Source organism: Guillardia theta (genome assembly GCF_000315625.1).
Source record: "Guillardia theta CCMP2712 unplaced genomic scaffold GUITHscaffold_13, whole genome shotgun sequence".
NCBI classification, from domain to species: domain Eukaryota; class Cryptophyceae; order Pyrenomonadales; family Geminigeraceae; genus Guillardia; species Guillardia theta.
In genome coordinates this window covers 562,606-587,376 of record NW_005434661.1, presented here as the reverse complement: position 1 = coordinate 587,376, position 24,771 = coordinate 562,606, and the positions used below count along the sequence as shown (strand labels likewise).

Genomic DNA, 24,771 nt, shown 5'->3' with positions numbered 1-24,771 from the left:
GCCCGGCATCAACTCCACTCATCATGCTGCCTACCTGCCTTGATGCTGCACAGAATCTAATCTATCACACTGTAAGTACGATCAGGCTTGCAAACATTTATCTCTCCCATGCTTCCGACACAGGAAGGCCCCACTCTAGCGTCTCCATTCCATACTGTCGGCGTCTTCCTGCATGCATGCACCCATCCATTCTCCCTGCTTCCATCATGATATCTGCCCTGTCATGAAGAAAGTCAGGTACATTTTGATCAGCGCCCAGAGACTGAGCTCAAAGAAAACCTTCGAGATACTGGTTATGAATGTCGCTGTGCATAGTAGACCTTCCTCGCAAAGGAGCCCGCCAGCCAGTCGTCGGAGGTCTCTTCCAAGAAGGAGGTAAGGGTAGGCGAGCTGTAGTAGTGTTGTAGGCATGGGGGAGACGTGATTTGCTTTATTATAGTACATGCCTATGCCAGCTCCTACTCCCTCATGCACGCCCCTACCCGCTTGGCCTTGAACGTCTGCCCGAAGCTCGGCTGCAGCATCTTCCGTCGGTCGAAGCCTCCGCTCGTGTAGCCGCAAGCCGGCGGGTCGGCCGCTGCAGGCCTGGCAGAGTCGGGCTGCGGCCTCGTCGCCTCCTCCAGGTCGTCGGCGAGGACGAGCTGCACCAGCGCCGCCGCCAGCACCAGCACCACGAAGCCGAGGTGAACGAGACGGCTGAGGGAGACAGACAGGACGTGGAGGGAGGAGACAGAGAGGGAGGAGGAAGCAGGGCAAGGGGACTCGAGGGCGAGGAAGAGATCAGCGGGGAGGGGAGAGAGAGGATGCCAGTCGTGGGAGGTAGAGTCGAGAGGAGACATGAGGCAAGGCAGGCTGGGAGGCGATGGCGTGGGCGTTGCAGATGTGTGGAGGAGATGCAGGGGAGAGAGTCAGTCTTATACAGGGACTGGGGGAAAGAGCAAGTGGAAGCACAAGAGAGCTATTCCTCTACTGGAGGTCAAGTGCACCCCGTGCCGTGGTACGATGACATGTCATGGTCACGGAATGGTCGTAAGATCGCATCGCTACGTTAAAGCTCCGTCATACATTTGCACCTCCGAAGCGTCTAGTGTCATCAATCTCTAGCCCTCGGGGCCTCGCTCCGAAGACACTAGATGCATCTAGAATAACTGGGAACACCCTTTGAGTCCCGATGGCAGGGAGTAAAAATCCTGACGTCCACGAAAAGCATCCTTCTCGCACTCATTCCATGCGCTGGCCATGACGGATAGTTTCATCGGTTACTCTCCATCCTCTCCGGGGTAGGGTCATAGAGCACTCTTGAAGGTGTACCACACGGGTAGTCCCATACCCGAGAGGGGGTGGGGGGTGGATTAGAGCTTTACATCCTTCGCAGGCTGTGGGGTACTTTTGACCCTCCACTAGCTCTCTTGTGCTTCCACTCCCGGATGCCACATACTTCTCCCCCCTCCCCTCCTCTCTGTATACCACCTTGACGTTCCCTCTCCGCCCCTACATCTCCCTCCCTCCTCTACCTGCTCTGTCTGCTCAGCTCTACTGCCTACGAATACCTACCACACGTAGACCTTCTCCTCCTGCCCACCTCCAATCCTTCCCTTCTTCTCGACATGACGGCTGCCTGCCCTACCTCCCATGACTGGCATCCTCCCTCTCCCCTCCCCGCTGATCTCCTCCTCGCCCTCGGGTCCCCTTGCCCTGCTTCCTCCTCCCTCTCGGTCTCCTCCCTCCACGTCCTGTCTGTCGCCCTCAGCCGTCTCGGTCACCTCGGCTTCGTGGTGCTGGTGCTGGCCGCGGCGCTGGTGCAGCTCGTCCTCGCCGACGACCTGGAGGAGGCGACGAGGCCGCAGCCCGACTCTGCCAGGCCTGCAGCGGCCGACCCGCCGGCTTGCGGCTACACGAGCGGAGGCTTCGACCGACGGAAGATGCTGCAGCCGAGCTTCGGGCAGACGTTCAAGGCCAAGCGGGTAGGGGCGTGCATGAGGGAGTAGGAGCTGGCATAGGCATGTACTATAGTAAAAGCAAATCACGTCTCCCCCATGCCTACAACGCTACTACAGCTCGCCTACGCTGACCTCGTTCTATGAAGAGACCTCCGACGACTGGCTGGCGGGCTCCTTTGCGAGGAAGGTCTACTGCGAGCTTCCATTGCCACAGGCTCAGTCTCTGGGGGCTTTTTGCTAAATGGATGTCTTATCTGCTCTCTCATGTGCGAGTTTGACAGATCGTCGTCTTCATCTTCAGCATCCCCGGGCTGCCTGCTCTGCCATCTTGTTTTGACAGACCAATCCCTTGGAGTATATTGACAGAACCGCATCAGCAATGCCATGGCCCGAAAGAGCCTTGAGCTCACGGAGGACCCCTGAGTCGCCTGATGCCAGATTCCCAGGAAAGCATCTTGAGATGCTCCTCCTTCATACCTACGCAACCCCCTCCCTCCTCGCCAGCAGCTCAAGTCGCAGCACACATGCATAGCACAAGCTCCCTGGCATACTACATCGTTTATTCACATCGCTTACATCATATCATACATACATTTGTCCTCCTCCATTCCTACACAACTACCCCCTACTCCCTCATGCACGCCCCTACCCGCTTGGCCTTGAACGTCTGCCCGAAGCTCGGCTGCAGCATCTTCCGTCGGTCGAAGCCTCCGCTCGTGTAGCCGCAAGCCGGCGGGTCGGCCGCTGCAGGCCTGGCAGAGTCGGGCTGCGGCCTCGTCGCCTCCTCCAGGTCGTCGGCGAGGACGAGCTGCACCAGCGCCGCCGCCAGCACCAGCACCACGAAGCCGAGGTGAACGAGACGGCTGAGGGCGACAGACATGACGTGGAGGGAGGAGACCGAGAGGGAGGAGGAAGCAGGGCAAGGGGACCCGAGGGCGAGGAGGAGATCAGCGGGGAGGGGAGAGGGAGGATGCCAGTCATGGGAGGTAGGGCAGGCAGCCGTCATGTCGAGAAGAAGGGAAGGATTGGAGGTGGGCAGGAGGAGAAGGTCTACGTGTGGTAGGTATTCGCAGGCAGTAGAGCTGAGCAGACAGAGCAGGTAGAGGAGGGAGGGAGATGTAGGGGCGGAGAGGGAACGTCAAGGTGGTATACAGAGAGGAGGGGAGGGGGGAGAAGTATGTGGCATCCGGGAGTGGAAGCACAAGAGAGCTAGTGGAGGGTCAAAAGTACCCCACGCCTGCGAAGGATGTAAAGCTCTAATCCACCCCCCACCCCCTCTCGGGTATGGGACTACCCGTGTGGTACACCTTCAAGAGTGCTCTATGGAATGAATGCGAGAAGGATACTTTTCGTGGACGTCAGGATTTTTACTTTTTGCGGAGCTTTAACGTAGCGATGCGATCTTACGACCATTCCATGACCATGACATGTCATCGTATGACGGCACGGAATAGCTCTCTTGTGCTCTGACGGTGCCGGCGTCTTTGCGAATTACAATGCCATAACCTTCTTGTTCCGGCACGTCGTTGACGGTCATAGAGCTTTTAACTCTCCCAGTCTTTACTCAAAGTTAAGTTAAAAATCAGTACGAGGACAATAATGAGAGTCGAGGAGGCTTGCCCCTGACACTGTCGCACAGGCCAAACGGCGAGACTCAGAGGAGAAAAGACAGCGAGAACCAAACCTATTCCTGCGGCCAACTGCAGTGCTGTCCCCCAACTGCAGTCACGAGTCGGAAGTTCCGGCCCGGCGGGCCGCCGCGTTCCGACTCGGACCGTCGGACTGTCGGACGGTCCGACCGCGGCTCCCCCCCCCCCCCGGGCCCGGCGGCCCGGTTCAACGGTTCATGGTTGGCAGGCTTCGGAGACTGAGCAGGTCAGAGCGGGGATGTGGTTGTCGTTCGGTTGATTTGACATGCACGACTGGCTGGCTTGGGCAGGGGAGGAGCTGAGGAGGATGAGGAGGAGGGGAGAGCCTGCAGCTGTGAGGAGGAGGAAGACGAGAGAGGAGAGGAAAAGGAGGATAGAGCGTAGGCTGCGAGCTCTCTATGAAGAGCTCAGGAAGAACGTGAGCACGCACGGAGTGCAGAGGGAGGTTGAGGTAGAATCGATTGTTGGGGCGGTGGCGAACGAGGGGCTGGTAGACATGCTCCTGTCCTGTGAGATGCCGGACGAAGACGCAAGAGCAGATGAGTGGTCGGGAGCTGAAAGTGAATCAAGAATCCTGGATATGAACATCAAGAAAGCGCGGGATAGAGAGAATTACCTGAAGGCGATAGAGGAGCAGATGCGAGGGATTTGTGGTAAAGAGGGGAAGGTAACTCCGAATCACTTCAAGGCTCTGTTGGACACCATCATGAAGAGGATCGACACCAAGAAGGATGCCGTGGAGCTTCCCTCGCTCGAGTCTCTAGGAATCTCAATGCCCCACACAGTTTTCCTCAGCAACGGCAATCCAACGGGATGGTATTACATGTCAGGAGGGCTTCCGGGGAAGCTCATGCGGCGGACGAGCGAGAAGACAAACCTGCTCTACATCCAGCAGGTGTTTGAAGCAGAACATCTCAAGGAGCAGGAGGCTGATGGCAAGGAACAAAAGGTGTCGCGCTGGGAAGCTTGCTGCATTGCCCGGATACTGAAGGACAACGCCTTGCGCTACAAGTTCCTCTCCCTGAGACAGTTCAAGTCTTTCATTCAAAGTGAAGAAATGCTCCACTGCTCCAGCTTTGCTCGCGTCTGTGATCGAAAGTATCCGAGGCGGCGGTGGGATGTTGTCTACTCCAAGGACTGCCAGGTTGGCAAGGTTCCCATCTTCCTGTGCTGGGACTCTCCTGCTGCCTGCTTGAGAGATACGGAGGAGGAGGCAGAGGAGGCGAGGGAACAGGATGCCGAAAAGTTTGAAATGCAGCCAGTAGAAGTTCGCTCGGAGGACAAAGTCATGAACTGGATGATGGAGCAGCGAGCTCGAGCCCTTGTGCAAGCCCTGGAGCGTCAGGCCGAGGTCAACATCCTCAAGGCGAAGTTCACCTTCTCCCTGGACTCGTCCAAGGGGATGCGCTCAAACCTCTTTCTGATGGACTGTCAGGATGTCGTAATGGAGACAGATGTCGATCACGGGCACCAACACATAGAGACGACAAGTCCTGCCCCTCCCCTGTGCACGTCAAGACAGGCTTGCAGAGGCGACTACTGCGATGGAAGCTATCCTTATGAGTTTGCCAAGGAGCCCGACCTGATTCAGAGGTGTCAGTTAGGCTCTTATGACAATCTGCACGAGGCGGAGGGGCAGAAAAATCTATCCTCGCACTTCGTCTCCTACCAGATACTTGCCATGGACAGAAAAAAATCAAGTATGAATCGAGTGTACGCTATATCCAGCAAACAAGCTGCAGACTTGTCTTTCAGGAATCTCAATCAGCTCCTGCACGTGAAGGGCAGGGGAAGGGTTCTTGCTGATGGACTGACCTTCTGGGCTGAATACCAAGGAGAGATCTCGACCGACGTATGTTTGACGCTGACGTCGCCCAGCGGGACGCTCGGGAAAATTCATCGATACTCACCCGAGCAGGGCACGAGGTCTGGTGTCGACGTCACTCAGCCCTCCATTGCTCCCGTGCTCGCTGACAAGCTCCGGATCGTTCAGACCTTGACTTGCTTTCAGGGAGAGGAGATCCACGGGGATTGGAATCTGAGCCACCCGATGCTGGAGGCAGGGCAGCAGTTCAATCCGCAGGGGGCAGCGCCACAGCTGCTGGGTTGGGGACTGTCGATCTCGTACAGGCTGCATGCTGAGTGCGGGTCGAAGAAGGAGCAGCGGTCGAGGCCGCCGAGCGCCAAGGCAACTTCCCTGATGCAGCCGATCCAGTCGAGTGAGAAATTGATTCGCCCCTTTTCTGCCAACACTTGGAAGAAGGTAGAGCACGAGGCCTCCGAGGCCGTCAGAGGCAGAGTGAGCCTAACGGACAGGCCCAACGTTGGCAGCTTCAGCTCGCTGGGCAGGATGGCTCTGATAGACAACGTGCCTGTTTGCCTCCATTGTTACGCTGTCTATGCAAAGATCTGGAAGAACAATGCAGCCAGGGAGAGGGCAGTGAACCCGTTCAAGCCCATGGAGAGTCGCTCATCTAGGACGCAGAGGATGAAGGACAAGGTATGGGAGCCATGGTTGACTTTGTCCCCAGTGGAAGAGATCGTCGGTAACTTGAAAGACCTGCATTGGCACCAGCAACCTGTATATAAGGAGCAGCAGAAGGAAAACTTGGTCTTGCAGCAGAGTTCAGGAGCAACTGAAGAGACATTTGAGAGAGAACATCAGGAGATGAGAAAGGAACGAGCCAATGCCCGCAAGTTGCGCCTCAAGATTCAAGTCGAAAGTGCCTCAAGGAAGGAAGGGGGCAGGAAGGACAGAAAACCACCCTACAGAAGTAAGATCGCAGGAGCAGGACAGAGCACGAGCAGCGAGCAGCGAGCTCAGCACAAAGATCTGATGGAGCAGCTCCTACAAGGGGATTTGACATCGGAGCAGGCCTTCTGCCGACTCACTGGGAGGGCGCTGACCAGTGACCTCAGCGGCAAGCAGGAGGACGTGGAGGCATATCGAGGTGGGGGAGAGCTGTCAGGAGCTCCTGCCACCTTTTCACTCCTCCGCCATGATTCCAAACCCTCGGAGGGTTTTGAGGAGAAACCAAGCGGCATGAGCGATGAGTGGGTGTGGAACGAACCAACTGCTGGGGCAGTAGGAGGGGCGGGAGGGGTAGGAGAAAGCAGGATGAGACACTTGGAGGCGATACATGAGGCTCAGGGCAAGGAGAATGTTCGCACGAGCGAGCTGATCGCTGCGTATCATGCGGATGGACTACGGGGGAGGAAACTATGGTCCATGAAAGCAAGCACTCACAGCAGCCAGTCAGGTGGACTGATCTCAGTCCTCCCTCGGGCTGGGAGGCAGGGAGAAGCCTCTTCCTCTTCCTCCTCTGCTGCCCCCGCCACTTTCTTCCCAGAGCGGATAGGGACGGTGGCAGTAGTGGATGGAGCTTTGATCGAAAGGAAAGCGTTGCCAAACTCAAGACCCTGGAAGTAGATCTCGAACAAGCAAAGCAGCACTCCATCCATTTCTTCTCCTACTCGTTTCGCAGATAATTACAATACACATGCATAGGCTATTTACAACAGGAGAGACTACTTTGACAAATTCTGGAAATCTTGCAGCCCGTGTCGATTCGCTCCCCTAACACTCACAACCTCATCCTCTGATCTCCTGGCATCATCCGCTCTCTACGGTTGCCTCTTGGTTCGCCCTCTCGTGCTCATTGTTCTTGTCTATCGCAGTGATCACTTCTTCAAGAGCATTCTTGCGAGGAGGAGGAGGAGGAGGCACCGAATGGTCCTCCTCGGTGATAATGAACCCGCATGTGAGGCAGAAGAACTTACAGACGTATAATCGATGTCGCTGCATGGCGCCTGGAGCGTGACAGCGAAGACTCCCAGTGTCCCACCAGCGACTAGCTCGACCCACACCCCTGATGTGACCTGCTCAGAGAATTTCAGGATGCACAAAAGTGAGAAGTCATGGAGGATCTCGGGGACTGTTCCTGTCCTGTCAATCTTCCTTCTGATCCATAAGGTGTACACAACATGCTCTCCCCCCTCCCCTCTCAGCTCTCAGCGGCTGCTGCTGCATCTCAATTGGCTCAACCTCTCTGTCCAACTGATGGACTTCTTTCGATCCACTGACATGGAGCGCTAAAAAATGAAGGAAACAAATAAGACGAGGAAACGCGAATCTGATAAGCCTGCAGTCCTCCTCAAACATCCCCTCCTTCCCTCCTTCCCTTCCTTCCTTTTTCTATCTACACTCCTCTCCTCTCCTCTCCTCTCCCCTCCTCTCCCTCCTCTCCTCTCCTCTCCTCTCCTCTCCTCTCCTCTCCTCTCCTCTCCCTCCTCTCCTCTCCTCTCCTCTCCTCTCCTCTCCTCTCCTCTCCTCTCCTCTCCTCTCTCCCTACTCCGTCTATCCATGCGCCTGTGTTCCACTGAGTCAACCTTTTTCACTCTGAGGCGGGTCCGATATTTACCCCACCTCCATGAAGCCCTGAGACTACCCCTACTTTACTGGGGGTCATCGACCTACCGGCCTCTAAGAAATGGCGTCACATGCACGCCGAACTTTCGTGATGCTGGCGATGGTGGCGGGAGCGAACGCTTTCCTGCCCTCGACTTCTTCGCCTCTTGTCTCTCTCCGAGATGCGAAGGTGAGTCGATGAGAGCTCCTGATGCCCTCCCTCCCATCCTATCCTCAACGGCTCCATCGTCATCGTCTTGTACAACCAACACTGCGGATTCCTGGAGCAGCTTCCCGTTCAAGCAGCATCTGTCTTGATCTGACTCCCATGGTTTTCGCAGTCTCTTTGCAGAGTCAATGGAGTGCATAAGATGGCTCTTGCCAGCCGCCTGCGCATGAGCGACTCGGACCTTCCCTTGACTGACGCCGGGCGCCGTGAGCTCCGTGACTTAGAGGGCCAGTGGAAGAATGTCTGCGTGCTCGGAGGAAGTAAGAACAGAACTCACTATCTTGACTCAAAGATTCCATGCCGCGTGTAAGATCCTGTCAACAGGCCGTGGCGTTGGGCGGGAGATTATTTCGGAGTTGTCGTCAATGGGTGTCAACGTAATGCTTGCGGTTCTTGGAACTGGGCTCCTTGTAAGAGAATGTGGTTAGGTGGTTGCTCTCGTGAGGAAGGAAGAGAGCAAGAAGGAACTTGAGGCTCTTGCTGGTGTCAAAGCGGTACACAGCTTTTCAAACCCTGTGGCTCAGTGTGCAGGTCACTGAGAGCCACCAGGTCGTCGGAGACGCCAAGGAGGCTTCGGACGTTATCTCAGTTCTTGACGGTGTGTTGAGGAAAGGGACATCAATCACCGCTGAGTTCTTCTTTCCAAAGGATGCGATGCTTGCATTAGCACCCTTGGTGGTGAGACTGACGGAGTGAGGATCGATTACAAGGTAACAGAATGAGCCGTCGACGCTGCAGCATGAAATCATGGTAGGGGAACATGAACATGATCGAGAACGCTGGGATCCTCGGAGTCACCCGCATGGTCAGCTCCACGCGCGATGAGCAAGAAATCTGACTCGGCTCAACTCAGGTGCTGGTCACCAGCATCGGGTCGGGTGACAGCAAGGGCGCCATTTCCAACGAGGTGTACGAGGCCCTGAAGAATGCACTGGTCAGGCCGTACTGAGGCCCAGCTCTCGCTTCTCACCTCACCCCTCAGGTCGACAAGACCAAGGCGGAGAACTTGTTGCTCAAGTACTACACCAACACGGACTACACCATCATCAGGCCAGGCGGACTCATCACTGCTCCCTCCACAGGCAAGGTAAGGACGCCATGCTGATGTTGCGCTCCCGGTCAGATGAAGTGAATGCAGGCCATCGTGACGGAGGATAAGATGGCGGCGGGAGCGATTCACAGATCGGATGTTGCAAGACTTTGCGTCAAGGCATTGTAAGATCTGGTTCGCTGAATGCCCTGGCACACGCCTGACTAGAGGAATCCCCAGGTACTCCAAGAAGTGCTCGAAGATGGTGCTGTCTGCGGTCGACCCCTCACTCTCCAACCCACCTGCCTCCTACAAGCCCTTCGAGTTGTGAGTGGCCAACTTCAGAGGCATGCGAGCTTGGCGGTTTTGTCATAGGGGTAAAGGCGAGCAACCAGAGGCTGTAAGTTTCTGACAAGAGTTTTGTTTTCAACCAAAGGAATTCATTAAAATATTCACATCTATCAGATTCAGGCCAGTGCCTTGGCCTGCGCTTTCATGGTGTTGAGCATGTTCAAGAAGCCATTGTTCCTGCTCGGGGTCAAGCTAACCGACAGACCTGCTTCCTTGACGAACTCGGGGCTCACCTCCAAGATGTCTTGCACAGTATTGCCCGACAACCCCCGCACGAGCATAGCGCAAAGGCCCTTAGTAAGCTGTGAGTCTGAATCTCCTGTATACCAGATCTTTCCCTCCTCATCTTTTGTGGCGTGAACGTAGACCGTCGATTGACATCCCTTGACCTTGTTCTCCTCCACCTTGTGAACCTCTTCCATGGCACCCAACTTTGCGGCGAAGAACAGCAGCTGCTGGTACCGAAGCTTAGGGTCTGGGACTAGCGAAAACTGCTGAACGATCTTCTGCAGCTCGGGCGTGAGTTTGACCTCGTTGACGCTCATTCGAACTCCGACGTTCAGACTGCGAGCCAACCTTGGTCCATTCGGCAGCGACTGCACCCCAGCCCTTTTGCTGGGGGCAGAAGCAAGCGGAAGCAAGGAGGAGCTCTGCACGAAAGCGGCATTCATCCTCTTGCATGCATGAAAGGCGCTGGACCTCTCTGCATTCGCTGCACCTGCCATCACCGTCGTCATTGCAATCGCCATTGCCGCTATCATTTTGGTTGCTTGCATGCCTTCGCCCTCCTGGCCTCTGATTGGAGCTCCCACCCTACCCCCACTAATGAGTACCCCCTCCTTACCAACAGTACCCCTCATTACTCCTGTTTAAACCCCTGTCAAAGTATGGAGCACTTGTGCATGACTTCACGGGACCCCCCCTTTTCACCCTACCTCACTTGTTTGCGGAGGGACCCGAGTTAACCCCCTCTGCCTCCCCCCGTGGAGGTCTTGTAACTATTAAGTCTACCCATAAAGCAGGAGCCCCAGGGGTCAAGGGATTCGGGTATACCTAAGGGGGCAACAAAGGGGACCCTCCTAGTTGGTATACATGGGTGGGGTAGGTGACGAGTCCCAGAAATTTCGCGAATTCGACATGTACGAGTCCGCCTCAACAAATAAAGGCTGTATTCAAGTCCACCTCAGAGAAATAATTATTAATTGATGAAGGCAGCGATTATCTGGTCATTCTTGTGCGTGTTGGAACTGAAGTATGGGGCGGGAGGGAGGGGGAGGGCGGGGGCGGTACCCTGGGGTTTCCAATGATAGCGAAGGGTGGGTACAGAAGCGAGAATCTTGGGGTAGTAGCCAAGGGGTAGTAGGGTTTGTGGGGTTGTTGGTCTCTCACACATAAATCATCGTCAGATTTTAAAAGGTTTTTCTGAAATTGAGTGCAATCATGTGTAAAATTCCCTGGAAATTTCACCATCAGTGAAAAATTTCAATATTTCATGACATATTTTGGAGGCGGATTGACCGGGAGGGCCATGGCAAGGCGGGTGCGGGGGGGGGCTGGTGCAGGACTATCTCTCCTGCACCTTGTTTGCTTCCTCTTCATCCTGCCGCATGCTCTTCCCTTCACCCTCAGTCCTCCTTCTCTCACTGCGCCCTCGACTCTTAGCATCTCGAGATTGAATGGTTTCCATGGGAGAAATAACCTGCCAGCCCGATCGCGTGCCAGGATATGCTCGAACATTTGTTCGGCAGCTAGATGGTCTCCCGCTCAAAGCCTAGGAAAGCTGGGAGAGCTTCTTGTAGGGAAACCGACTGAAGTCGAAGAGCTGAAGAGGAACGAGGTGACATTCAGAAACCTCGATTATCTGGACCTGAGCACAGGAGGGAATGGGAAGTTGCAGGCTGTCGCAGCACTGTGCACCAGGGGAATGTTTGGATCCGAAGTTGGGGCGTTGTGGGTTTATCAAAATTTCGCTGCGAAATATGCTCCGGACGCGGGTAGGAAGAGTGTCATTATCGTAGCTGAAACGCCAGATCAGACCGTCGTTGGATGTGTTGGGATGGAGCTGATGCTGCTGTCTGAACGGGGGATGTCGTGGTGGAATGATCCTTCTTCCGTAACGAAGCTACGGCCCTATGTTTCAGATCTGGTGGTCGATTCTGACTACCAGAGGATGGGTCTTGGGCAACAGCTGCTGCAGAGATGTGAGACGTTCGTTCAAACAGAATGGGCCGATGAAGTCGATGCGGTATCCTTGTGCGTGTCGTTGTTGATTTGCCTGATGAAGTTTTCTTCAGATGAAACCACTTGAAAGACTGGATTATGCGCTGGACAAGGTTTTTCTGAAGGTCTGCGCTCCCTTGGTCTTGGTGTGACCTGAGGAGTAAAGCTCTTGGCAGGTCAGCTTGGACAACACAAAAGCGATGAACCTCTACAAGAAGATGGGCTACCGGGAGTGCGCAAGAGCACCAGAAGAACTCTTGATCCCCACACATGATCACTACATTGAGTGGCCGGTTTTGAACCTCTACCTGTGCAAGCAGCTGTAGCACTTGAATCTCAATTCCACCCTTGCCTCGAGGGCACTGGTGTTCTGGCAAGGCCCATGGTAGAGGAAATTGTTTCCATTCAAGCGGAACAGCATAGTCTATTCTTGGCTTCAACCTCGCCACTCAGGAACGGAAGTTTTCCAACGCAATCATGTAAATTAAGAGCATTAAAATTTCAGTGAGATTTATTCCTAGTCGATTGCTTGATCCGGCGTGTAGCAAACCATCAGTCCATCAGTGCGTCCGATTAGTGAACGATGTGTTTCAAGGGCTCTGCCTTGATGGATGTCCAATCCGTGCCGCTATCCTTGTGCTCGTCCACCTCCCCCACTATTGCAATGTTGTCTCCTCGAACAATATACAAACCTAGTGTCACCTGGAATGCAGTCAGTGCAAGCTGGGTGCAGGGTGCAAGCTCGGCACCTGCTCGACGCCTGCTTCTTTTGAAAAAACTCTCTCGTAGCACTCTTCCAATATAACATTCAGCTTCTGATCTAGTCCTTTCAATGTTCCGATAATATTTCTCCCATCATTTGTAATGATTGAAACAGGAGAGTCGATGAGACTAGAAAGCTCTTTGTGGCATTCAGTCATTTCAGAGAAATGCCCTTGTTATGTGCGAAACGTATCCAATTCCTACGCTCTGCGGCAAGGGTTAGAGAAAAAGGAATATCACACCCTATGTCAACAAGAGAAAGTGACACATGGCACACATATCGTATTCAAGTGTATTGATTCCAGCTCATAAAGACGGTCAATCATGTGCTTTAGTATCCTAGTCCAAGTTTTGCCCTACTTTGTTTTGTGTGTGTTTCACATACTCAACACCTAGGCCTCTAATGAATCTCAAGTAACAATGTGTTTTCCCGAACTAGTGACCATCTACATTTCTGCGCGAACTCTACTTCGTTCCGAGTACCTAGCATCTGCAAATCTTGATCTTAGATATCTGTTCAATATCAATAGCTATTATCCTCCCTAGATTCTAACTTGCGCATGGTCGCTAGAGGCCATTCCTCGTCTTGATTCTCCTTTGATTCCTATTCATGATCTCCCGCTCTTCGCCATTCCAACCCCAACACTATTATTGCATCCGTCATCTCTCACTGTCCATCACCAATTGTGTCTTGATAATCACGATTCCTTCATATCACACGAACAACTCTCCGCCATAATCCCCTCCCCCCGCTTCCTTCCCGCCCAGTGCATGCCGCCTCTGCAGCATCTGGCCCTATCCTTACCCCTCCAAATCCCGATTGAATCAATCAGCACCCCGTGGTATAATTTGATTCCCGCCTAAAAAGTAGGGGTGCAGTAAGACATGAGATAGTGGAGGAGGTGGGGTCCTAATTGGTAGCTGAGGCGGGCCTAATAACATAGGAGGGGCATGACCACTACGGGTGGAATGATGATTCAAGGGGGGTAGAAAGGGTCCTCAGCTGTGTGGGTGGGTGGATGGATGAGAATCTGAGGGTGGGGGTGAGTGGTGTGGCGAAGGGGCAGGATGGCGAAGGGGAGGGCGGCGTTGGCGATGGCGGCAGTTGCGGTAGCTGCCGCTTTCGTGATGCTCTTAGCAGCTATTTCAGTTGTTCATCCTCATGATTCTTCTTTGCTCTCCTTTCTTGGTATCAATCTAGGAAGCTTCCCCCAGATGCAACCCGGGCAAGAGGCTCCCAGGTTACCTCAAGGGGATGATGTGAAGTGGATAAGCTTGGGTTACTATGGATCCTCTGACCTAGTTGGGAAGGGATTGGATCTGAAGAAACTTCAAAGCCAGGGAAAGAGCATCCTGCTTCACTTCTGGGACTATACATCTGTAGACAGTCTTGAGCTTGTGCCTGTCATGGAGCGAATCAATTGGAGATTCGCACCGTATGGATTGGTAGTGATTGGGGTCCACAGATCACGGTACAGGTTTGCGAAGAACAGCCTCTTTGTGAAGAATGCTTTTGAAAGACTTCGACTGAATTACGCGGTTGTGAATGATATCGATGGCGACATTACGAACGCTTTCGGAGCTCATGACATCAATACCATGTTCCTTATCAACAACGATAACAGCATCGTAGCAGTGAAGAGTGGATACCATGTGGGAAGCCAGATGGAGATGAACATCTGTCAGTACTTCTCCCGAACGAACCAAGGTATAATGTGCAATCCTCAATGGCCTTGGGGTAACTACTACGCGCAATGGAAGCAGAGTACCGTGAATGGGAAGCAGAATCTCTGGCTGGCAGCTGGAGGAGGCTATGATGGCAAGCGTTGCCATCAGGCTTCAAAAGATGTCTTTGTTGGAAACTACGTATCGGACAACTTGGGTCACACCTCCATCTACCCTGGTTCCCTGTCCCGTTATCAGCATGTCAATGCTGAATCACGGGGCGGTGCGTTCAAGGACCTGTCTGGAGTTCCGTTGGACGATGGCGCGTTTGCCCTAAGTGGTGAATGGGCCATGTTGGACCAGGGAAGAGAAGTGATGGGGAGCAAGGGCGGAGGGCTTGTTGACACCCACCTCCGAGTCCGATATCACGGTGACATGGCATACGGGTTGCTCGGACTGAAGAAGATAGAGCAATGGAAGGTTGATATGTGCACCGACGGAACATCTGGCAACGAGAAAGCTGGCTTGCAATGTAAGACGCAGTGCCGAGACGTTGCTGGGCGGTATGGTCCCTACGGGTATTGCCATACCAGTAAGGATTCGTGGGGTGGGTGCAAGCCATGCGAGCCTGTGCGACCTTCGAAGGTGTACTTGTTGCTGGATGGGTCACCTGTTCCTAAAGAGGTCGGCAGAGCTATTCTATCCATGACATGCTAGTGCTGATCTGTCTTTTGGCAGTCCCGTGGAGCTGATGTTGTGGAAGATGCTTTGGGAAGGACGTACGTCCCCGTCCTTGATTCAAGAATTTATTCTTTGATTTCTGAGTAAGTCTATGTTTTACTTGCCTGTCCTGTTGAAAGGCTTCGCTTCTTGTGTGCGAAGCAAGAAGTCTGATAGTATTGGGCGTGATTGATTCGTTTGGGTGCAGGAAAGCCATTTGGCCAAGGGGGCTCACTCTACTCCCTTCGGAAGAGGGAGTCGTATTCCATCAGTTTACATTCCGCGGAAATTGTTCACCAAGAATCTATAGAAGCTAACGGATTGCGAGATGCCTCGGTATTGACGGTCACTCAGCGCCGAGGAACTCAGATTGAAGCCTGCCTAGTCCCTTTGTCATAATGTAAAAAGCATAGCAAAACTAAAATCATGGAACCTGCTTCAAAGGGGTGACCAGGTACGCCGTCGGCGAGTCCGGCGCTCTGAGTCCGTGACTGAGTCAGGCTGGCGGCCCGACCGGGCCCCGGCGGCCCGGCGCAGCCAGTACTACGTAGTGCAGCAGAGTGCAGCAGTAATGAGGCAGATGGTCTAGGCGGGGATGGGGAGGAGGAATCATCGGGGACCCGGCCAGAACATGGATGAGCGAAGCGTGAAGGAAGACAGAGAGACAGAGGAAGGGAAGAGGAAGGAGGAAGAAGAGGAAGGAGGAGGAGAGACAAGAGGAGGCAGATGAGTCAAGGGGAGGCAAGAGGAAGGGTGAACTAATCAGAGCAAAGCCTTCACGCTCACAACACGGCATGATGAAAGAGAGGGAGTGAGATCAGGTGAGGACGGGGAGTTCTGGACAAGGATGAGACTCAACGTCCGTCTGTGCTCCATAGACTATCACATGAGCTATCCTGTGGAAGGCCTTGATGTCATCGAGTCGAGATACATGGGGGAGCGACTGCAGCGAGTTCCCATCCTCCGCATCTTCGGCATCACGAGTGAGGGGCAGAAGGCCTGCGTGCATTTACATCGGGCGTTCCCCTACCTTTATGTGCCTGTCCTCGAGCAATGGTGCTCGCTCGCTCCTGCTCAGCTTGATTCTCGGATCAAGCAGCTGGCAAAGAGCATGGACATGGCACTGAAGGAGCTCGATGCTGCGTCTTCCATGGATCAGGAGAGAGAAGGAGGCGACAGGGGACGGCGCAAGCCGAAGCAGCACGTGCTCAAGGCACAAGTGTTGAGAGGGACGCCATTCTACGGCTGCCACCTTTCCCAGCAGCTCTTCGTCAAGATCTACTTCATTGAACCTCCCGATGTCTCCAAGGCTGCCGGGCTCCTCCTGGGTATGAGGAGGTGGCGGGTTGTAAGGGCTTCCAACTCACAAGGTGTGGGCAGGAGGAGCGATCATGGGGACGGTCTTCCAGCCCTACCAGGCGCACATCCCATACATCCTGCAGGTCATGGCAGATCACAACCTGGTGGGAATGGGGATGATCGAGTTCAAGAGCGTCACCTTCCGCAGACCGTCACTGTCCAACGACAAGGAAGGTAGCAAAGACGTTGAGATCAGGAAGGGGAGGAGGCAGAGGAGCTCAAGAGGGGAGGGTGGAAGGAGAGGCAGCAGCTGTAGAGAAGTGATCAATGCGTGGCAGGGAGGGGGATCCTGACCGATCGATCTCGCGAGCTTCTCATGGGCAGGTGAAGGCGCTGGGAGAACCATGGTGTCACGTGACAGCGAGGCTGAGCAGGTGGTGCGACGCGCTGAACAAGCATCCTCTGTGGGTAGTGAACGGATGCGATCGGATGAGCGTGTGCGAGGTCGAGTGCGACGTGATGCTTGAGGACGTTCTCAATGTCGAGGTGAAGGCTTCTCCCGAGGCTCGCGCGGGGTGACGGTGACTTGGCAAGCAGGACATCGATTACAGTCAGATCACTTCCTTCGATCGGTCGGCTCCGCGCTTGTCTTTGTCTCCTCCGTCCCTTGGGCCCCACCTCTGATACCTTACCCTCTCCTCTCCCCCTCCTCCTTCCCCCCTCTCCTCTCCCCCTCTCCTTCCCCCCTCTCCTTCCCCCCCATCCTCTCCCCCCTTTCTTCCTGCCTTCTCCTCCTTCCTGCTGTCCCTCTTCTCATCTTGTTGCATTTGATATTCCCTGATTCTCTCTCTCTCTGTGTCTCCTTCCTTTCCCTTTCTTTGACCCATCCCCTTGCCCCCCCTTCCTACCATTTTCGTCGTTCTTCCCCCCCATTGTCCCCTGCAGGCACCGCAAGGTCGTACAGACCTTGTCCTACATCTGGCAGGACGTGCAGCAGCGCTACGTTCAACTCGGACGCGCTCCTCCTGACGACGAGACGCTGTCGTCCTCGCGCTCCAACAGCTTCTCCCCTCCTGAGATGGCTAAAGCTTTCCGGGAGAAGGTAGTCGGAGGAGGTGGGGAGGGCAACTTTGAATTGTGCACAGTTCCTCTCTCTTGCGGACAAAGATGAGAAGAAGGATGATGTTTTTGCTGCAGACAAGGTGGAGAGGAGGGGAAAGGAGTCGTGGGTGATGGCGAGGGAGGGAGGGGAAGGGAAGGAAGAGGAGAAGGTGGGAGGTGGGGAAAGAGGAGGAGGAGGATGACGAGGAGGAGGTGGGAGGTCCTCGCTGAATCAGCCTCAAGCGATTTTTGGATTATCTCCCTGCCTCGTCCACGTTCATGATGGACGCGAACGGATGTGACCCTGCTGACGAGTTCTTGCAAGGTGACCTAGAGAGGAGGAGCAGGAGCAGGAGCAGGAGCAGGAGCAGGAGCAGGAGCAGGAGCAGGAGCAGGAGCAGGAGCAGGAGCAGGAGCAGGAGGGAGTAGAGTGACGAGTCGGGGGGGATGACGCTGTGGGGACGACAGCGGAAGGGATCAGATTGGAGCTTGACGTCTCGCAATGAGCAGGAAACAACGAGGAGGAGGACGCGACGAAGAAGGGGGAGGGGAAGGAAGACCCCTACATCGACACGGAGAGGGTGAAGATCTTCTCTCAAATGTCTCAAATGTCCTCCGCAAAGGATACAAGCTCGCAGACGTTCTCGTCGGGGGACCTGGAGGTTCTTGGGGTGCTGGAGTGGATGCAAGCAGCTGATAGGGATGAGAAGGAGGAGGAGGAGGAAGAGGAGGAAGAGGACATCCTGAGTGCCTTGAACGAGGTCGAGGAGATCATCGCATGCACCCAGGGGGAGGAGCATGTCGGGCTGATGGAGGGAAATGGGAGGGGAGGACGATCGACTGGGGAGGAAGGGAGAGGGGAGCAGGAGCAGGAGCAGGAGCAGGAGCAGGAGCAGGAGCAGGAGGGGAGGAGCGGTCTAGATCAGCTCGACTTTGCTCTCTTCCCGCAGGTGGACGGGGCTGATGGTGAGAGCAGTGAAAGCTCGCGAGGTAAGCGGAGGAGGTGGAGGTGGAGAGCGAAGGTGCGGGCTGAGTTGCCAGCAGGGGGCAGCAGCGAGAGAAGGCATGCGCACAAGGAGAGGAAGCAGGCGATCTCGAAGCAGTCGGACCGCTCGAAGAGGCTTCTGCAGAAGGCGATGAAGCTGAGGGAGAGGGCCAAGGAGGCGAGAAAGGGCCTGCAGCTCGAGCTGTCGGTGAGGAGAGGAGGGTCGCCATGAGGGATGTTAACTCTTGTGTTGGATGCGTCAGAAGTCGATCGTGTTCGACGCGAGGCGCTCGCAGCAGAAAGAAGAGCCGTCGAGCTTGCAACGCCAACATGGCCAAGGCAAGACAGCGAGAATGATGATGATGATGATGATGATGATGATGATGATGATGATGATGATGATGATGATGAAGTCTTGGCCAGGGAGCTCCAAGGATTTCGCCTTCGCTACGTCAAGGAGAGTCCAGGTGTCGATAAACAGTATGATATAACTTCCTCTGTTTGACTCTCCCTGAGCAGACAGCAGCTGCTCCCTCCGCTCCACTTGCAGCTCGAGCGAGAAGAGAGGGAGACGTCAGCGAGTTCGAAGCTTCTGAGGAGGAGGAGAAGGTGGAGGAGGTGGAGAACCATGTTGTCGGCCCACATGGCAAGACGCTCACGGTACAGGAGGGTCCCGACATTGTCTTTGCGCAAGAGAGCGCGTCTTCGACGGGGAGGAGCTCACAATCGTCTGCCCCGCGCGGGGAAGCGATGGAAGTGGATGGCCAAGGAAGGAGAGCGGAGGAAGGGAGTTGGAAGATGTCAGGAGATGCCAAGGAGGACGAGAGCGAGCGGTTTTCTTCCTCCCCTGATCTGACGCAAAGGAGTTGCAGGACGAGGAGGGAGGAGCAAGTGGGGCAAGGGGAGGAGGAGGAGGAGGAGGAGGAGGAGGAGGGGACGAAGGTGGGGCAAGGGGAGGGAGAATGGATCGAGAATGTTGGAATAGAGGAGGAGGTGATTGTTGGGGACGACGATGGAAACCAGGATGATGTGGCTATGAATGAGACCGCAGCATGTCGACACGATGAAGTAACGATGAGGGTGATGGACGATGAGGAAGAGCATGAGAGAGGGGAGAGCAAGTCTGTTGACGACGATGAAGTGATGAGAGCTGTAAGAGGACGAGGAGTTGGTGATGAGCACATGAAGGAGGAGGAGGAGGAGGGAGCAAGCAGCATGGCTTCTGCCCAGTTGTCTTCTTCCTGCTTCGTCAGAAAATTCGCGATTCCTCCTCCCTCCAAGTACGAGCTGCTCCAGAGAATGAGCGACCTTGGCATACCTGAGGTGATAACGGGAGAGAGGAGACGGTGTGCGGGAGGAAGGGAGGGAGGGAGGGAGGGAGGGAGGGAGGGAGGGAGGGAGGGAATGCTGACGAGGGGCAGGTGGTGCACGAGGAGCCTTTCTATGGTCGAGAGGAGGATGTTCCCAGCGAGGCTGTGAGATTCGCCGGCAAAACTTTCAGGCTGAAAGCGAAGACAACAAGGCACCTCGAAGAATTTCACTCCCTTGTGCGCGGATCGCTCAAACCCCCTGAAGGTAGGGAGGAGGAGGAGGAGGAGGAGGAGGAGGAGGAGGAGGAGGAGGAGGCGGTGTTGGTGGAGCAGCAGCAGCAGCAGCAGCAGCAGCAGCAGGATAGAAATGCTGATGTCTCTGTCCTGTGAGCGTTTGATTTTTCTCCTTTCTTTCCCGTTGCCTCACCTCGCCTTCTCTTCTCTCCTTTCTCTTCCTGTGGATTGTTTCTCCTCACATCGCACGCGTCTCAAACGTTTCTCTGCTCTTGTGCTGCCTCTTCCAACCTCCTGTTGACCTTTTGACTTCCAGAAGCAGCAGCAGCAGCAGCAGCAGAAGGAGTGGATCTTTTCTCCGACGCAGCAGAGAAGAAGCTTTACATCTACAGGCCCACGAAACCTCCGCCCGCCAAGAAGGCGATCGAGAGGCAGCTGAAGAGGAGGAGGAGGCAGGTGGAGGAAGGGAAGAAGATGTTTGAGAGCGCTCAATCGCACATCGACAGCTACGGGAGACTCTGCGTTCGCTCCTCCTCCTCCCTTGACAAGTCCTCCTCCTCCCTCCTGGACAAGTCCTCCTCCTCCCTCCTGGACAAGACCTCCAAACCTCCCTCCTGCCCGGAGGACGAGAAGCCCAAGGACGCGGGAAGGAGGGAGCAGGAGGAGGTGGTGGTGGAGCAGGGGAGCTTGCAGAGGAGAGCGGGTGAGCAGGAGGAAGGGATCGGCTCCCAGAGACGAACGGCCCCGTCCATCCGGGATCTTGTGGAGGGTGGACGTCCGCCGTCCCCCCGTTACGACGAGAGCTTTCTTCTCAACGCCTCCTATGCCTGCCCCACAGGCTGGGTGCTCGGAGCAGACGACCCCGATCATATGACTGAGGGAGAGGAGGAGGAGGAGGAGGAGGAGGAGGAGAGGAGGAAACTGTCAGCTGAGAGTGGAGGACGATCGTCAGAGGCGATAGGAGGAGGTGTCGATGCAAGCAGGAGCCGTTCAGACAAGAAAGTTCGATGGTCCGGTAGCGATGACGAGGGAGAAACGAGCACACGGAACAAAGACCTGGATGGAGTTTACAAGCTGACGCTGCTGAGCTTGGAAGTTCACTGTGAGGTGAGAAGTTGAGAAGGGAGAGGAAGGAGAGAGGAAGAGAGGAGAGGAAAGGAGAGGGCAGGGTAGCGCAGGGGGAAGAGAATTTCTAGGGAGAAGAGATAAGATCAAAGGAGGAGGAAGAGGAAGAGGAGGAGGAGGAGGAGGGGAAGAGCGCAGCAATCTGACTGTGAGGGGATCAGGTGAGAGGAAGCCTTCTCCCCGACCCGAAGCATGATGCTGCTCGAGCCATCTGCTACGTCATTGCATACGAGGATCGTCCGCAAGAGAGCAAGTATCACAGCGGCGTGCTGCTGTGGCTCGCGGAGCCGCTGAGCAGCTCCGAGGTCGCGCTGCCCATACACGTCAAGTGTACCGTTCTCTCCTCGGAGAAGGAAATGTTCGAGGCCTTCGAGCTGCTGGTGCTTCGCCCTCCCCCTCCCTCCCTCCCTCCCTCCCTCCCTCCCTCCCTCCCTCCCTCCTCCATCGCATCTTCAGCTTGCACACACCCATCACCATTCGCTCATCTCCTTCCTTCTTACTTCAGCTGCTTTTCTTTCCCGTTCTCAACTCTCGTCTCCTCCAACTTTCTATCGCCCTCGCACCTCCCCTTCCTCCCCCTCTCCCTCCTCTCACCTTCCCTTCATCAATCTTCCTCCTCTACTCCAGCCTCGCTCTCTCTCACCTCGTCGTCCAGCTGCGGGATACTGACCCCGACATCCTCGTCGGCTTCGAAGTTCAGCACGCGTCCTGCGGTTACCTCCTCGAGCGATCAGCCGCTATCGGGTTCCCCCTTGACCGCTGCCTCTCCCGCTGTCCCTTCCACCGCAGCACTCTAGAGTCTCGACCCGACACCTACGGCCAGCAGCAGCAGTCAGGCATCCACGTCTGCGGGAGGGAGATTCTCAACGTGTGGCGATTATGCCGGCAGGTGGGGAGAGGAGGCGGAGGAGGGAAGGAGGGGAAGGACGGGAGAACGAGGAAGGGGAGGAGAGGAGGAGGAGGAAGGAAGGAAGAGAAGAAGGGTGAATGTAGAGGAGGGAGGAGGGGATCTGAACGTATCATCCAGGAGATCAAACTTGGTCTGTACAACTACACCAACGTCTGCGCTAAGGTGCTGAACAAGAGGGTGCCATCCTTTCCTCCTCAGCTGCTCCATTCATGGTTCCAGTCCCAAGAGGAGCATGTGGCAGCCACGAGCAAGGCTGACCCCGACGGGAGCTCAGTGGGAGGCGAGAGCAGGAGGCACCTTGCCTCCCCGCACAGTCTGAAGCGGCAGGTCCTGCTCTACCTCCTTGAGAAGGCCAGCAACACGCTCCTCATCCTCGAAGCCATGGAGCTCGTCGGCAGGACCTGCGAACTTGCGCGCGTCTTCGGCATCGACTTCTTCTCGGTCCTCAGCCGCGGGTCCCAGTATCGGGTAGAGAGCATGCTCTACCGCCTCGCTCGCACGCAGAACTTCCTCCTCCTCTCTCCCTCCGTGCAGCAGCGGCAGAGCCAGCCAGCCACGGAGTGCATCCCGCTGGTGATGGAGCCGCAGAGCGCCTTCTACAGCAGCCCCGTCTGCGTCCTCGACTTCCGGTCCCTCTACCCCTCTGTCGTGATCGCCTACAACATGTGTTACTCCACCTGCCTCGGCAAGCTCGTCGAGCCCGACAGCGACGGCAACGTCAAGCTCGGCGTCTCCAGCCTCCGCCGCGCCCCCGGCCTGCTGGCGAGCGTGCGAGAGGAGGCGATCATCACTCCCAATGGCATGGCGTTCCTGCCGCCCGACAAGCGCGAGGGGGTGCTGCCTCGTCTGCTGCGAGAGATCCTGCAGGCGAGAGTGGCGGTGAAGAAGTTGATGAAACAGGTCGGGGGAGACGTGAAGCTCTACAGGACCCTCAACTCCAGGCAGTTCGGCCTCAAGCTCATCGCCAACGTCACCTACGGCTACACCTCCGCCGGCTTCTCCGGCCGCATGCCATGCGCCGACTTGGCCGACGCCATCGTGCAGACGGGGCGAGAGACGCTGGAGCGAGCGATCCGGACGGTAGAAGAGGGGAGGCAATGGGGGGCGCGAGTGATCTACGGGGACACAGACAGTCTCTTCGTCGAGATCCCTGGGAGGTCGCGAGAGGAAGCGTTTCGCATCGGCAGGGAGATCGCTGCTGCGGTCACAGCTGAGAACCCTGCTCCGATGGAGCTGGAGCTGGAGAAAGTCTATCAGCCGAGCATGATGGTGGCCAAGAAGCGCTACGTGGGGTACAGCTACGACTCTCCTTCCTCCAAGCCTGTCCTCGACGCCAAGGGCATCGAGATGGTGAGGAGAGACTCGTGTCCGCTGGTCATGAGGGTGCAGGAGAAGGCGCTGAAGGTGCTGTTCGAGACGAAGAACATCTCCAAGCTCAAGAGCTACATGGAGGGCGTCTTCATGGACATCATCGCCTCCAACTTGAACATCAACGAGTACGTCTTTGCGAAGGAGGTCAGGCAGGGGACCTACGCCTCTTCCACCCTCCCCCCTGCCGCCACTGTCAACGCAACCAAGGTTCTCCGAGACCCCCGAGCGGGAGCTCTGCATGCCGAGAGGATCCCCTACGTCGTCGTGTGCGGCCAGCCAGGAGCGCGTCTGGTGGACCTCGTCCTTGACCCGCGCGAGCTCCTCGCCTCCTCTGGGATGCTTCGGATCAACGCGCAGTACTACATCACCAAGGCTCTGATCCCCTGCCTCGAGCGCCTCCTCTCCCTCTTTGGTGTCGACATACGGCGATGGTACCTCGAGCTCCCACGCTACAGCCGCGCAAGGTCCTCCTTCAACTCCTCTCCCATCCTCCTCTCCTCTCCCATCCCCCCCCCTCCTCCTCGTCAATCCCTTTCTTGCCCTCCCTGACCCTTTCCTCCTCCTCTCCCACCTCTCCCTCCTCTCCCTCCTCTCCCTCCCCTTCCTGCCTCTCCCTCTCTCCCTTCGTGACTCCTGCATGGCAGACACTGTATACGTGCCATGGCAGAGACTATGACAGGGTTGAACGCGCGGAGCTCGAGGGACCACGCTTCTCATGAAGGCAGCATCCGGAGTCACTTCCAGAGCATGCACTGTATCCTCTGCGACCAGCTCTCCAGGTGACGCTCCTCCTCCCATGACCGAGCTCCTCCTCCTCTCTTGCTCCCCGCGCTCATCTCACCTGCGGCAGGACGGCCGTCTGTGCGGAGTGCACTTCCCTTCCTCAAGTGGCTCTGTGTACGATGCAGAATCGTCGGGGGAGGGTGGAGCGAGATCTTGCCCGGCTCTGCAGGATCTGCGTGAGTTGTGTAGGGAGCATGCGGCTCGTGACAGGGTGCGACGCGGTGGACTGCCCGGTGCTCTACGACCGCGTGAAGGCGCAGCAGCTGTGGGAAGCATCGAGTCGCATAGACTGGGGCGTGAACTTCTTGGAGTGGTGAAGGGGAGGAGGAGGAGGAGGAGGAGGAGGAGGAGGAGGAGGAGGAGGAGGAGGAGGATGTTGTAACGTAGAGAGAGGAAGATGAACTTTCATCGACCAAACACACAAGTTTGATCTCATCAGTTCTGCTCACTTCACTTTCCCACGATCGGACCGTACACTTGTAGTGCACGTTTCGAGCTGCCCGCCGCGGTGTCCGGCCCACGGGTGGCCCCCCGGTCACTGAGTAGCACCGGCGTGACTGGCTCCGCCGGAGGGTGACCGGGTGACGGTCGGAGCGAGCTGACTGAGCTGAGCCGCGCGGGGCGGCCCGGCGGGCCGCGTGGTCGGACAGTACTACGGTACCGTACAGTACTAACCCGC

At 56.0% G+C, this 24,771-nt stretch overlaps 12 protein-coding genes across 12 annotated transcripts; 7 read left to right on the top strand and 5 right to left on the bottom strand.

The window, feature by feature from the left end:
* Positions 1 to 458: 458 nt before the first annotated feature.
* GUITHDRAFT_103463 (hypothetical protein) lies at positions 459 to 839 on the bottom strand (the record flags this gene model as incomplete). Its single annotated transcript, XM_005837799.1, has 1 exon — positions 459 to 839. The coding sequence occupies one exon, from the start codon at positions 837 to 839 to the stop codon at positions 459 to 461; it is 381 nt and encodes a 126-aa protein (XP_005837856.1).
* A 768-nt stretch (positions 840 to 1,607) lies between these two features.
* GUITHDRAFT_103462 (hypothetical protein) lies at positions 1,608 to 1,988 on the top strand (the record flags this gene model as incomplete). The annotated part of the gene is made up of 1 exon (XM_005837798.1): positions 1,608 to 1,988. The coding sequence occupies one exon, from the start codon at positions 1,608 to 1,610 to the stop codon at positions 1,986 to 1,988; it is 381 nt and encodes a 126-aa protein (XP_005837855.1).
* Positions 1,989 to 2,565: 577 nt separating this feature from the next.
* On the bottom strand, positions 2,566 to 2,946 carry GUITHDRAFT_103461 (hypothetical protein; the record flags this gene model as incomplete). Its single annotated transcript, XM_005837797.1, has 1 exon — positions 2,566 to 2,946. The coding sequence occupies one exon, from the start codon at positions 2,944 to 2,946 to the stop codon at positions 2,566 to 2,568; it is 381 nt and encodes a 126-aa protein (XP_005837854.1).
* A 908-nt stretch (positions 2,947 to 3,854) lies between these two features.
* Positions 3,855 to 7,019, top strand: GUITHDRAFT_103460 (hypothetical protein; the record flags this gene model as incomplete). Its single annotated transcript, XM_005837796.1, has 1 exon — positions 3,855 to 7,019. One exon carries the CDS (start codon positions 3,855 to 3,857, stop codon positions 7,017 to 7,019), a length of 3,165 nt encoding a protein of 1,054 aa, XP_005837853.1.
* A 4-nt stretch (positions 7,020 to 7,023) lies between these two features.
* GUITHDRAFT_151099 (hypothetical protein) lies at positions 7,024 to 7,404 on the bottom strand. The gene has a single exon (XM_005837795.1). The coding sequence runs from the start codon at positions 7,392 to 7,394 to the stop codon at positions 7,203 to 7,205; it is 192 nt and encodes a 63-aa protein (XP_005837852.1). The 5' UTR covers positions 7,395 to 7,404; the 3' UTR covers positions 7,024 to 7,202.
* A 678-nt stretch (positions 7,405 to 8,082) lies between these two features.
* On the top strand, positions 8,083 to 9,719 carry GUITHDRAFT_85241 (hypothetical protein). The gene is made up of 11 exons (XM_005837794.1): positions 8,083 to 8,187; positions 8,339 to 8,486; positions 8,551 to 8,603; positions 8,655 to 8,720; positions 8,776 to 8,824; positions 8,875 to 8,936; positions 8,981 to 9,031; positions 9,080 to 9,160; positions 9,209 to 9,313; positions 9,365 to 9,441; positions 9,497 to 9,719. Exons 1-11 carry the CDS (start codon positions 8,110 to 8,112, stop codon positions 9,585 to 9,587), a joined length of 861 nt encoding a protein of 286 aa, XP_005837851.1. The 5' UTR covers positions 8,083 to 8,109; the 3' UTR covers positions 9,588 to 9,719.
* Positions 9,720 to 9,723: 4 nt separating this feature from the next.
* GUITHDRAFT_66468 (hypothetical protein) lies at positions 9,724 to 10,152 on the bottom strand (the record flags this gene model as incomplete). Its single annotated transcript, XM_005837793.1, has 1 exon — positions 9,724 to 10,152. One exon carries the CDS (start codon positions 10,150 to 10,152, stop codon positions 9,724 to 9,726), a length of 429 nt encoding a protein of 142 aa, XP_005837850.1.
* A 983-nt stretch (positions 10,153 to 11,135) lies between these two features.
* Positions 11,136 to 12,153, top strand: GUITHDRAFT_134970 (hypothetical protein; the record flags this gene model as incomplete). Its single annotated transcript, XM_005837792.1, has 3 exons — positions 11,136 to 11,852; positions 11,902 to 11,952; positions 12,004 to 12,153. The coding sequence occupies 3 exons, from the start codon at positions 11,136 to 11,138 to the stop codon at positions 12,151 to 12,153; spliced, it is 918 nt and encodes a 305-aa protein (XP_005837849.1).
* Positions 12,154 to 12,400: 247 nt separating this feature from the next.
* On the bottom strand, positions 12,401 to 13,221 carry GUITHDRAFT_157257 (hypothetical protein; the record flags this gene model as incomplete). The annotated part of the gene is made up of 3 exons (XM_005837791.1): positions 12,401 to 12,529; positions 12,577 to 12,728; positions 13,212 to 13,221. The coding sequence occupies 3 exons, from the start codon at positions 13,219 to 13,221 to the stop codon at positions 12,401 to 12,403; spliced, it is 291 nt and encodes a 96-aa protein (XP_005837848.1).
* Positions 13,222 to 13,804: 583 nt separating this feature from the next.
* GUITHDRAFT_103456 (hypothetical protein) lies at positions 13,805 to 15,082 on the top strand (the record flags this gene model as incomplete). The annotated part of the gene is made up of 2 exons (XM_005837790.1): positions 13,805 to 14,938; positions 14,993 to 15,082. 2 exons carry the CDS (start codon positions 13,805 to 13,807, stop codon positions 15,080 to 15,082), a joined length of 1,224 nt encoding a protein of 407 aa, XP_005837847.1.
* Positions 15,083 to 15,833: 751 nt separating this feature from the next.
* On the top strand, positions 15,834 to 16,253 carry GUITHDRAFT_54961 (hypothetical protein; the record flags this gene model as incomplete). Its single annotated transcript, XM_005837789.1, has 1 exon — positions 15,834 to 16,253. A coding segment is annotated over one exon (420 nt), but the record flags the coding sequence as incomplete, so codon positions are not given.
* Positions 16,254 to 21,683: 5,430 nt separating this feature from the next.
* Positions 21,684 to 24,409, top strand: Rev3 (Rev3 DNA polymerase zeta; the record flags this gene model as incomplete). The annotated part of the gene is made up of 5 exons (XM_005837788.1): positions 21,684 to 21,917; positions 22,056 to 22,156; positions 22,232 to 23,773; positions 24,005 to 24,088; positions 24,160 to 24,409. Coding segments are annotated over 5 exons (2,211 nt in total), but the record flags the coding sequence as incomplete, so codon positions are not given.
* Positions 24,410 to 24,771: the final 362 nt, after the last annotated feature.

Excerpts from the sequence above, each read along its gene's own strand:
- GUITHDRAFT_85241 (XM_005837794.1), top strand. The coding sequence starts at position 8,110 with ATGCTGGCGATGGTGGCGGGAGCGAACGCTTTCCTGCCCTCGACTTCT. Across the intron at positions 8,721-8,775 it reads CTCTTGCTGGTGTCAAAGCG|GTCGTCGGAGACGCCAAGGA; the intron begins GTACACAGCTTT and ends GAGAGCCACCAG. Across the intron at positions 8,825-8,874 it reads CGTTATCTCAGTTCTTGACG|GATGCGATGCTTGCATTAGC; the intron begins GTGTGTTGAGGA and ends TTCTTTCCAAAG.
- GUITHDRAFT_151099 (XM_005837795.1), bottom strand. The coding sequence starts at position 7,394 with ATGCAGCGACATCGATTATACGTCTGTAAGTTCTTCTGCCTCACATGC.